Below are 12,347 nucleotides of genomic sequence, written 5' to 3' on the forward strand. Positions count from 1 at the left end.
TGTGAACTAGAAATGTATGCAAATTAGCGCATATTTAATTAAATAATGGCTCATTTGCATATTTAAACCTAACTTGTAATGCAAAAAAAGTTTGCAATTATCAAAGTAATCAACTAGGTAAGTAATGTGATAACTATTAGTTATTTTTACCCAATTCACCTGCAGTGTCTCGCCTTTAGTCAATAATAATTAAGTAAATGTTTACCTGTTGAAGGGCAGTGCTGCTTGCGCAGGTGTCTTACGGTGAACTCGAGAATTTCAGCTTTTTCTAGTTTAGATGATTGACTGCTCTAAAAAAACAGTTTAAAGAATTAAAATAAGATCTTTAAATAAATAAATACATTTATGAGTTTTACGCTCGCGCTCACCGTGGTTTCGCGGGCTTGAATGAGAAGCGCGCGCAGCTCTCTGATACACGCGTTAATGCGCGCACGCCTCCGTCGCTCCATCAGCGGTTTGGAAATCTAAGAAAACTCACAATTTAAACTCGAAAATGTAATATATCAAAACGCGAAAAAATAATGATATTTACCTTAGACCTGCGATGTAAAATGCCGCTCATTTTAGCACCGATTTGATGCGATTTAACTGTCGTAAAAATCTCCTCAGATAAAGCGCTTCGTTTTCAAGTGGTTTAAACTATAGATACCGCTCTTCTCTCTCTCTCTCTCTCTCTCTCTCTGTCCGAGTCTCCGGTGCCGTTATATGACCCGCGGAGAACAAAAGTCGAGTGTTGGTTTCCGCCCAGGTCTGTGGGTGGTAAAGTGTGTGTTTTATTCATAAGGGTTTAATCTGAGGTCTCTTAAAGCGGGGATTAAAGCGGCTCTGATCCTGTCAGTCAGCTGTGATTGACAGCCGAGGGACGATCCTCCAGCAGCGGCTCCGTTTCAGCCCGACTCTTTCATGTGTCTGAATTACAGAAAGATTATTCTTTTCAGTTTAGTGGATAGTTTTGGGGAAAAAATACTGATTATCTCTAGATTTCACACATATGTGACCATGAACCACAAAACTAGTCAATTTTGTGAAATTAAGATTTATACATTACCTATATGAAAGTTAAATATGTCTGGTTTGTTAGGATAGGACAATATTTGGCCGAAATATAACTATTTGAAAATCTGGAATCTGAGGGTGCAAGAAATCTAAATATTGAGAAAATCGTCTTTAAAGTTGTCTAAACAACTACAACTTACAACTTTACCATGCAACAACTATATATATGTGTCACTCAAAAGTTTAGGATCAGTAAGATTTTTTTTTTAAAACAAAAGTATCTTACGCTCATCAGAGTTCCATTTATTTGGTCAAAAATACAGAAAAAAGTAAAATTATTAAATGCAGTTCTGCTCATCAAAAAAAAATGAAAAAAAAGTACAATTATTAAATATTATTATAATTCAAAATAATGTTTTTTTTTTATTTTAATATACTTTAAAATATAATTTTAGATAAATAAGCATTCTAATATACTGTTTTATTACTTTTATGATCAATGTTGGAAACAATTGTGCTGCTTAATATATATATATATGTGACCCTGGACCACAAAACCAGTCACAAGGTTAAATTTTACAAAACTGAGATATATACATCATATGAAAGCTCAATAAATAAGCTTTCTATTGATGTCTGGTTTGTTATGATAGGACAATATTTGGCCGAGATACATCTATTTGAAAATCTGGAATCTGAGGGTGCAAAAAAATCAAAATACTGAGAAAATCACCTTTAAAGTTGTCCAAATTTAGTTCTTAACAATGCATATTACTAATCAAAAATTACATTTGGATAGGTTTACAGTATGAATTTTACAAAAAATCTTAATGTAACATGATCTTTACTTAATTTTCTAATGATTTTTGACATAAAAGAAAAATCAATAATTTTGACCCATACAATGTATTTTTGGCTATTGCTACAAATATACCCCAGCGACTTAAGACTGGTTTTGTGGTCCAGGGTCACATATATATATATATTTGGAACCTTTGATACTTTTTCAGCATTCTTTGAAGTTAAAAAGAAAAGCATTTATTCAAAATAGAAATCTTTTTTTAATTTCTTTCAAAGAGAGGAAAAAAATATACTGACCCCAAACTTTGAACAAGGGTTTTTTTTTTGTTACAAAAGTTTTTTATTTTAAATAAATGCTGTTTTTTTAACGTTTTATTGATCAAAGAATCCTGAAAAAGGTATCACAGCTTCCAAAAAAAAATATTAAGCAGCACAACTGTTTCCAAAATTAATAATAAATCAGAATATTAGAATGATTTCTGAAGGATCATGTGACACTGAAGACTGGAGTAATGATGCTGAAAATTCATGCTTGCATCACAGGAATAAATTACATTTTTAAGTATATTGAAATAGAAAACCACTATTCTAAATGGCATTAACATTTCACAATATGACCGTTTTTTTCTGTATTTTTATTCAAACAAACACAGCCTTGATTTGCTGAAAAAGTCTCCTTTAAAAAGCATTAAAAATCTTACTGATCCCAAACCTTTCAGCATATATATATATATATATATATATTTTTTTTTTTTATGAAATATGTGCTAATTTGCATACATTTCTAGTACAAAAATCTAAACACTGGATGAAGTCAGTTTCAAAATTCTTGTTTAATTTTTTTTATTTTTTATTCCCCAAATCCCCAAATGTTTTTACAGAAGGGATTTTGGGAATCTCATTTTGTCATAATTCAGAAAAAAAACTTTAAACAGACAGAAAACAATATATTTTGTACAATTTTTGGAGGAATAAAATAAAATCAAGCAAATCCTATCTGAACAAACCCCTCTGTAAAACCCTTCAGGATATAGACAGGAACACAAATGTAAAGTGTGGTGTGTGTAAGTGCTGCTGAAGTGGAGATTTATGGCTCAGTGTAGGAGAAAAAACTCTTGACCTTTAGAAATCTGTATTGTAATTGAAATCTATTGACACAAATAGATAAAGTGCTATAAAAGAAAGACTTAACAGTGTCTTTTGGATGTTTTCTTTCCACTAGTCTGAAAAAAACACTCCAGTGCATGAAAAAATAGTGTTTTTGCCTGCAGTGCCTCCCCTTAAAAGATTCAGTTACAACCTTGCAAACAAAGGCTGAAGTGTGCAGTGTGGTGTGTTTTGTGACGCAGACTCTCACAGCCGGAGGTCTGCATGTGATTGTGGGAAACAGAAAGAGAACATGCTCTATACATCAGATCTCTAATTCATGTCCAGCCCTTCACGCCTCCACAAACACTCCACAAACACACACACAATGTTCCACCTGCTGCACCAAAACACCAGATACTTTGTGCATAAAGTTCACATTACTCTGGTTTACTTGACAAAAAATAGGACTTTCCATTTCCTCCTGGATTGTTTAGATGAAATCAGTTCTGTGACCAACAAACATCTTTGAGGCCCAAATACAATCAGTTATAGTAAAAAGCTGTAGGTTTGACAACTCTATTTCAAAACACTTTCCCTGAAAATTGAGTTAGAATAGTTTGAAATATGTTTTTTAATGCCCTGACAAGATGAGTACAGGCTTTGAAACTCACTTTTACTGATGTATTTAATGTTGTAGAATAAAAAAGAAAATGATAAACAGTCCATTATTTCAGGCATCTAACCAAAATCCAACCTAGATGTTTGTTTAGTTGTGCATCTTACTAAATTATGATGCATTTTTGTTCTCCAGTGCAAACACCTTTTCCAGTGCAAAAAACAAGTAAAAATTGGAGCTTTTTTGCATTTAATAACATGCATTTAAATAGCATTTATTGCAACTGCACAATTTGGGGACATTATCTAATAAACAGACAATTGCAAAGAAACAAAGCAAACCTTGACCTTTTTTACTGGATCACAATTTTTATCAGAAAAATCGCAATTCGATCCTGGTTTTGTGCTCCAGGGTCACATATTAGGTTGTATTTTTTTATTTTTTACATTTTTTTTAGGAGAGAAAAAAATGTGAAATATTTGGAGAAAAAATGTTGGGAGAGAAAAACATTTTTAGACTGAGAAAATTTTAGATTTTTTTTGGAAGAGAAAAAATGAAGGAAAGATAATGTTTTGAGTGAAAAAAAATTGTAAGGAAAAAAATTGAGAGAATTTTTTGGAGAGTGAAACATTTTTAGAGAGAGAAATTTTGAAGAGAAATTGGAGATAAAATGTTTTGAGACAAAAAAAGTTTTTTTATAGAATCTGGAATCTGAGGGTTCAAAGAAATCTAAATATTTAGAAAATCACCTTTAAAGTTGTCCAAATGAAGTTCTTAGCAATGCATATTACTAATATGGAAGCCCATTTCTGCCACGTAAGAGAAAAAATGCCTTAAAGTCAAAATTATGACTTTAAAAAAAATAGACTTGCTAAAGCTATAATTACAAGATAAAAAGTCATATTTACAAGATAAAAATTGAGTTTATAAAGTCAAAATTATGAGATAAACTTTAAATTATGACTTAATTCATAATTACGAGATTAAAAAGTCAAAATTATGATATACTTAAGTCATAATTACAAGATAAAAAAATCACAATGACTTGCTTAAGCCATAATTACAAGATAAGGTTGAAATTATGAGATAAAAAGTCAAAATTATGACATGTTTAAGTCATAATTACGAGATAAAAAAAAAATCTAAATTATGACTTAAGCCATAATTACAAGATAAAGTCAAAATTATGAGAAAAAAAGTCAACGTTTTTGACTTTTTAAGGCAGTTCTTTTTTTTATGTGGCGTAACTGGGCTTCCATATTACTAATCAAAAATGATGTTTTGATATATTAATAGTAGGAAATTTAATCAATATCTTAATGGAACATTATCTTTAATTAATATACTAACGATTTTTGGCATAAAAGAAAATTTTACTTTTTCTCATAATTATGACTTGTCATACTTTTGACTTTTTCTCATAATTTCGACCTTATAAGACATAATTTTCACTTTATTTCATAATTATGATTTTTCATAATTTTGACTTTTTATCTCATAGTTATGACTTAAGTCTTGACTTTATCTCATAGTTATGTCTTGTCATAATTTTGACTTTTTCTCATAATTTCGACCTTATAAGACATCATTTTGACTTTTTATCTCATAAATATGATTTTTCATAATTTTGACTTTTTATCTTATAATTAATTTTTCATCATTTTGACTTTATCTCATAGTTATGACTTGTCATAATTTTGACTTTTTCTCATAATCTCATAATTATGATTTTTCATAATTTTGACTTTATCTCATAATTATGGTTTGTCATACTTTTGACTTTTTCTCATAATTATGGTTTGTCATAATTTTGACTTTATCTCATAATTATGGTTTGTCATACTTTTGACTTTTTCTCATAATTTCGACCTTATAAGACATAATTTTGACTTTATTTCATAATTATGATTTTTCATAATTTTGACTATCTCATAATTATGGTTTTTCATAATTTTGACTTTTTCTCATAATTTTGACCTTATTAGACATAATTTTGACTTTATTTCATAATTATGATTTTTCATAATTTTGACTTTATTTCATAATTATGATTTTTCATAATTTTGACTTTTTCTCATAATTATGGTTTGTCATAATTTTGACTTTTTCTCATAATTTCGACCTTATAAGACATAATTTTGAGTTTTTCCTCATAATCTCATAATTATGATTTTTCATAATTTTGACTTTTTAATCATAATTATGATTTTTCATAATTTTGACTTTATCTCATAGTTATGACTTAAGTCAAAATTATGAGACACTTAAGTCATAATTATGAGATTAAAAAAAATCTAAATGATGACTTGCTTAAGCCATAATTACAAGATAAAGTTGAAATTATGAGGCATTTTTTTCTTAAGTGGTGGAAATGGGCTTCTATGTTACTAATCAGAAATTAAGTTTCGATATATTTATGGTAAGAAATTTACAAAAATTTTTTACTTAATTTCCTAATGATTTTTGGCATAAAAGAAAAATGGATCATTTTGACCAATACAATGTATTGTTGGCTACTGCTACAAATATACCCGTGCTACTTAAGACTGGTTTTGTTGCAGCAGTGCTCTTTTGTTAAGCTGTCTTGAAACAATACATTGGTTAAGCGCTATAACATATGTTTGACTGTGCAAACTAGAGTTGTATCAAGCAAATAAAATTCATTTAACTTTAAGTGCTGGCAGTAGTTTTGCCTGAGTGTGTGTGTGAGTTTGTGTGAGTGTTTCCCACAGTGCTGTTCAGGAGTAAATCCAGATTAGAGTCGAATGAATGAATGAATGGATAAATGGTTGAATAGCATCACGAGTCTCTTCATCCGTCTGTCTGTGCTCATCTCTTCTTCTCAAGAGAGAACGTGTGACGCTCTTCAGCTCAAGGACTCGCTTTCAAACGCTAAAACTGCCTCATGTCGAAATGAAAAGATGCAAAGTTGTTACATTTTGTTTAAAGAAGCATCTGTGGAATCACATTTTTTGGGGAGTACTTTGAAATAAATGTTTCATTTTAATTGTGAATTTGATTTCAGAACAGTGTAATCTGTTAGGAAATGAAATACTAACTAACAAGTGTGTGTTCTCTTGCAGAGAAAAAACACAAACACTGAATATGAAGAATTTTAATGAAATGTTATGAAACAGTAAAACAGCCTGAACAAATATCTGCAAAATGTCAGAATGAATGTACAGTAGAAATCAATTCAAACATATTCATAAATAAAGTCACGTCAGCGTCAGCGGTACTAAAGGCCTGTGAGTGGAAATATGAACAAAAACAAACTCATGCAAACGATAAACACCAGCAAGCAAAAACATGCTGAAGAATCTCATGTGTAAATATAAGCGTGCATACAGGCAGTCCGTACAGAGAATAAATTAAACGTTTCGTCAGGCAGAAGCAAATGTCTTCATTCTTAAATATATTTTCACCAGCTCTTTATATTGTACAGTATTTACAGACTAATGCATAAAGGTCTGAATGGAGACGCAGGACTGCTGCAGTTCATTTAGTTAAAAACACCTCAAGGCACATTCAATAATATCCAGAAAACAGACTCGTCAAAATCCTCCTCCTGTCTGATGATGCCTAGTGACGCTTTTCACACGCGGGTCCGAGATCACTCATTTACAACACAGAATAACAATATAGTAATGCTCTTTTTTTTATCCCACAGTTCAGAATTATTTGTATTTAATATTTTTTGTGATATAATCACCATTGTCAGAAAAAAGTCTGAACTGTGAGAAAAAAGTTACAATTTGTAAGATCCTAACAGAAGGCCTGATCCACAACATGAAAAAAAAAAAAACTAAAGATGAAAAAGTCTTCCATCTTTTCTGAACTGAAGGCCTGACATTTTTTTTCCTCACAAAAACCTTTCCTTTCTCTTTAAACCCTTTCTCTCTATATTTTCTCTTTTTTTGAAGAAAGGATTTTTTTGAAGAGCAAACATTTAAGTTGAAGACGGGTGAAAAAGAGAGAAAAATGTTTGTTCATGATAAAAATTGTAGGAAAAAAAATTTCATGAGAGAAAAGCTTTGGAGAGAGTTTTTTAGGGAAGAGAAAATAATTGGGAAGAAAAAAAATTGTGGGGTGGGGGGGCAATAACATTTTTTGGAGAGAAACATTTGGAAAGAAACAGAGAGAGAAAAATGTTTTTGGAGAGAAAAAAATCATTTCTGGAGGGAAAAAAAATTGTCGGAGAGAAAAATTGGAGAGAAATTTCTGGAGAGCGAAACATTTTTGGAGAGTAATAATTTAAAAATAATTTTAAGAAAATTTTTTGGAGATAAAAAAAAAAAATGAGCGAGAATGTTTTAAGAGAAAAAAGTTTTTGGATAAAGAATTTTTTGAAAGAAAAAATATTGAGAGAATTTTTAAAGAGAGAAAAACATTTTTAGAGAGAAAATATTAAAGAAAGACACTGTTTTGAGAGAAACAAAGTTTACCGGATGGAGAAACATTTTTGGAAAGGAAATTTTCGGAGAGAGACAAATAATTTGAGGGATAAAAATTGAGAGAATGTTCTGAAACAAAAGTTTTTGGATAGAGAAAAATGTTTGGAAAATAAATTTGAGAGAAATATTTGGAGAGAAAAAAATGAGATTTTTTTTTTTTAAGAGAAATTGGAGACAAAAATTGAGATTTTTTGAGAGAAAATTTTTTGGAAAGATTTTTTTTTTTTTTTTTTTGGAGAGAGAAACATTTTTAGAAAGATTTTTTTCTGAAGAGAAATTAAGTTAAGGAAAGAGAATTTTTTTGAGAGAAGAAAAGTTTTTGTATAGAGAAAACATTTTGGAAAGAACAAAATTGGTGAGAGAAATTGAGAGATAAAAATTTAGAAAATTTTCTCTATCCAAAATTTAAAATTTTCTCCTCAATTTTTTTCTCCCTCTAAAAATGCTCTCCAAAACTTCTCCCAAATTTTTTTTCTCCAAAAAGAATTTTCTCAAATTTTTTCCAAAAAAATGTCTCTATCCAAAAACTGTTCTTTTAAAACATTCTTTTTTAATTCAAATTTCTCTATCCAAAATATAATTTTTTCTCCTCAAATTTTTTCTCTCTCTAAAAATGTTTCTCTCCAAAAAAAAAAATTCTCTATCCAAAAACTTTTCTCTCAAAACATTCTTTGGAAAAAAAAATAGGGAATTCTTTTAGAGAGACAAATTAAGGAAAGAGAATGTGTTGAGAGAGAAAAGTTTTGGGAAATAAAAAAAATTGAGAAATGTTTGGAGAGAAAAAAATTTGAGAACATTTTTGGAGAGAGAAACAATTTTAGAGATAAAAATGAAGAAAAATGCCTCTATCCAAAATATCAATTTTTGTCCTCAAATTTTTTTTCTCTCTAAAAATGTTTCTCTCCAAAAAATCTAAATTTTATGTCTCTATCCAAAAACTTTTCTCTTAAAACATTCTTTGGAAAAAAAATGAGAGAATTCTTTTAGAGAGGAAAAAAACATTTAGAGATTTTTTTGGAGAGAGAAAAACATTTTTAAAAAGATTTTTTGAAGAGAAATAAAAGAGAAAGAGAATGTTTTGAGAGAAGAAATGTTTCTGGATAGAGAAAAAAATTTGGGGGGAAAAAAAGGAATTTTTGGAGAGAAATGTTTGAAGAAAAACATTTTTAGAGACAAAAACATTTTTCGAAGATAAATATTTTTTTGGAGAGAAAAAAAATAAGAATATTTTGAGAGAAAAAATTGTTTGAAGAGAGAAAAAAAAAATTTGGAAAAAAAATTGGAAGAAAAATTTTTGGAGAAAGAAAAACATTTTAGAAAGACAAAAGCATTTTTTTTTTTAAAAGAAATATTTTTTGGAGAGAAAAAAATTAAGGAGAGAAAAAAGTTTTGAACATTTTTTGTTTAAAGATTTGGTGTGTTTTTAAGGGGAGACAAAAAATGTAATACAGAAAAAGGGAGGAAAGAAAAAGTATTTAGGAAAAAATCTTAAGTCTTTAATCTCAGGAAGGATGTAAGACATGTTTTGTATTTTTGTTCAGGTTGTGTTTCAGGACTTATGGAATCTGGAGTTTCAGAAATGAAATGGGGTTTGACAACACGTTTGTTTCTCTGAAACCATCAAGAAAGCCAGCTTCATCAGCATTTACACAGATAAACTAGTCGTCCAGAATTTGAGCGGATTTACATAAACACAAGTTCAGGAAGAGATTTCTATCACACTGGTTTCATTTTTAACTTGTTTTTACAAACTGAGGACGAATTAAGACGATTTTCTGTGCCAGATGCTGCTGAAAGAGCTCGACGTTTCATTTATATGCTCAACCAAAATTATATTCATTATATTTAATGAACATTAACCGTTATAATATTTAACAAACCGTTGGATATTTCACGATCGTGTGCTCGTCACTAGGCAAAGTTACATTTCCGCCATGGCAACTACGATTTAAGACTTTGGATACGGCCACGGCGTTCATTCTGTCGTTTATAAAATATATCTCCGAGAGATCAATAAATAACGTCATATTCAACACAATTAGTTGTGTGTTTCTGATCATACGGTATATATGAGAGTAGATGCTGTTTACATTTATATAGAGATCCATTAATACAGAAAACATTCCAAACATTCAGGAAAGCTGAACGTCAACGGTAGTGTTGCAGCAACGACTGGAAAGAAGAAGCCAAAGAGAAACCTCTATGTGTGTTTGAGAAATCAGTGAAATCCCAAGCATGTGATGCGAGTGATGAGCAGACGACTGTAAACACGGCAGAACGAGTGTGTGTGTGGTCAGGTGGTCAATCCTTTGTGCTCCAGCTCTTTACTCTGTTTCAGCTCCTTAATCCTGCAAACACACACAATTGTAATATATAACTTATATGAACCAATTTGCATAAATTTTCAGCAAATAAATCTGAAGACTGAATAAAGCCAAGTTCAAAATTCCTCTTTGATTTTGTTGTCCTATTAGCGTTAAAGGGTTTTCCAGAGGGGATTTTGGATTTCTCTTTTTAGCATTCCATAAATCAAGAAATGTTTTTAGTACTAAAGTGTTGTATAATTCAGTTTGAATGAAACATTTTAGCAAAAACCTTTAGAATATAAAGAATAATAAAATGTTTAAGTTTTGGTGTTTGTAAGTGCTGCTGAAGTGGAGAAACCAAATCCCAACTTTTAAAGTTATATATTTCTTATGTATAAAATCGGAAAAATTATATATAAACAAATCCCTCAGTAGAAACCTTTAGAATATAGAGAGGAATAAAACCGTAAGTTTTGGTGTTTGTAAGTGCTGCTGTAGTGGAGAAAAATCTCATTGCAGTTTTATCATGTTTTTAGAGATAAAATGTTGTAAAAAAAAAAAAAAAAAATGGAAAAATTATATATAAACAAATCCCTCAGTAAAAAGCTTTAGAATATAGATAGGAAAAAAACGTTTTGGTTTATGTAAGTAATGCTAGAGTGGAGAAACAAACTCAAAACCTTTAAAGATATGCATTTTCGCCATGTTTTTACAGATAAAATGTTGTATAAAATCAGAAAAATTATATATAAATAAATCGTTCAATAAAAACCTTTAGAATATAGAGAGGAATAAAGCTCTAAGTTTTGGTGTTTGTAAGTGCTGCTGAAGTGGAGAAACAAATTCACAATCTTTGAAGATATGCGTTTTTGCTATGTTTTTACAAATAAAATGTTGTAGAAATATCGGAAAAATTATATACAAACAAATCCCTTAGTTAAAACCTTTAGAATATAGAGAAGAATAAAATGTTTAAGTTTTGGTGTATGTAAATGCTGCTTAAGTGGAGAAACAAACTCACGTTTAAAGATGTGCGTTTTCACCATGTTTTTACGGATAAAATGTTGTATAAAATCTGAAAAATTATATATAAACAAATCACTCTGTAAAAAACCTTCAGAATATAGATCGAAATGAAACTAAGTTTCGGTGTTTGTAAGTGCTGCTGAATTGGAGAAAAAAAACAGCATTTAAAGTTATGCATTTTTATCATGTTGTTATATAAACAAATCCCTCAGGAAAAACCTTTAGAATATAGAGAGGAATAAGCCTCTAAGTTTTGGTGTTTGTAAATGCTGCTGAAGTGGAGAAACAAACTCATAACCTTTAAAGATATGCCATGTTTTTACAGATAAAATGTTGTATAAAACCTGGAAAATTATATATATAAACAAATCCCCCAGTAAAAACCTTTAGAATATAAAGAGGAATAAAGCTCTAAGTTTTGGTGTTTGTAAGTGCTGTTGAAGTGAAGAAAAAACTCAATATGAGAAACATTTTGAGTAACTAAAATTTATAGACCGAAACAGAAGTCCAACAATAAAATCAAGTGAATGATATATGAACAAACTTCTATAAAGGCCTTCAGAATATAGATAGGGATAAAACTGTAAAGTTTGGTGTAAGTGAACTGCTGAAATGTGATTATTCTTTAAGTTCATTCAGATGTTAAATATCGTAATTGGTTCAAAAACTTGATTGATTTTTCTTCATCTCTCATTTTTTAGATTCATTTAGTTATGGAAATTTATTTCAGCCAAAGAATAATAAAAAAATAATAATTGTAACTTTACCTCGCAATTCATACTTTTTTCCCTCTCAATTCTGAGTTTTACAATTTTGATTTTTTTTTTTTATCACAGAATGGATCGAATTAAAAGCAACTTTAAAAAATACATTTTTTGTGTCAGAAATAAGCTTATTGAACATAAGAATTATTTTCCAGTGATTCATGATTTACTGGATAGAAATTTGTGAAAATCATTGTATTTTTATAACACTGTAAAAAAAAATTACGTTTTAAATAACAATAAAAATAAAACGACTTTTTAAGTGTAAACAAAACAAAAAAAGTGTAAAACTAAG

The 12,347-nt window shown here is 29.5% G+C and overlaps 1 protein-coding gene across 2 annotated transcripts in view; it reads right to left on the reverse strand.

The window, feature by feature from the left end:
- Positions 1–6,608: 6,608 nt before the first annotated feature.
- camta2 (calmodulin binding transcription activator 2) overlaps positions 6,609–12,347 on the reverse strand; it is a 60,291-nt gene continuing 54,552 nt past the window's right edge. For both annotated transcript variants that reach the window (XM_073823051.1, XM_073823050.1), the window contains one exon: positions 6,609–10,304. In XM_073823051.1, coding sequence (XP_073679152.1) covers positions 10,250–10,304 — 55 coding nt within the window. In that variant the 3' untranslated portion in view covers positions 6,609–10,249. The remainder of the gene's footprint in view (positions 10,305–12,347) is intronic.

Source organism: Garra rufa, chromosome 18, assembly GCF_049309525.1.
Source record: "Garra rufa chromosome 18, GarRuf1.0, whole genome shotgun sequence".
Lineage (NCBI taxonomy): Eukaryota > Metazoa > Chordata > Actinopteri > Cypriniformes > Cyprinidae > Garra > Garra rufa.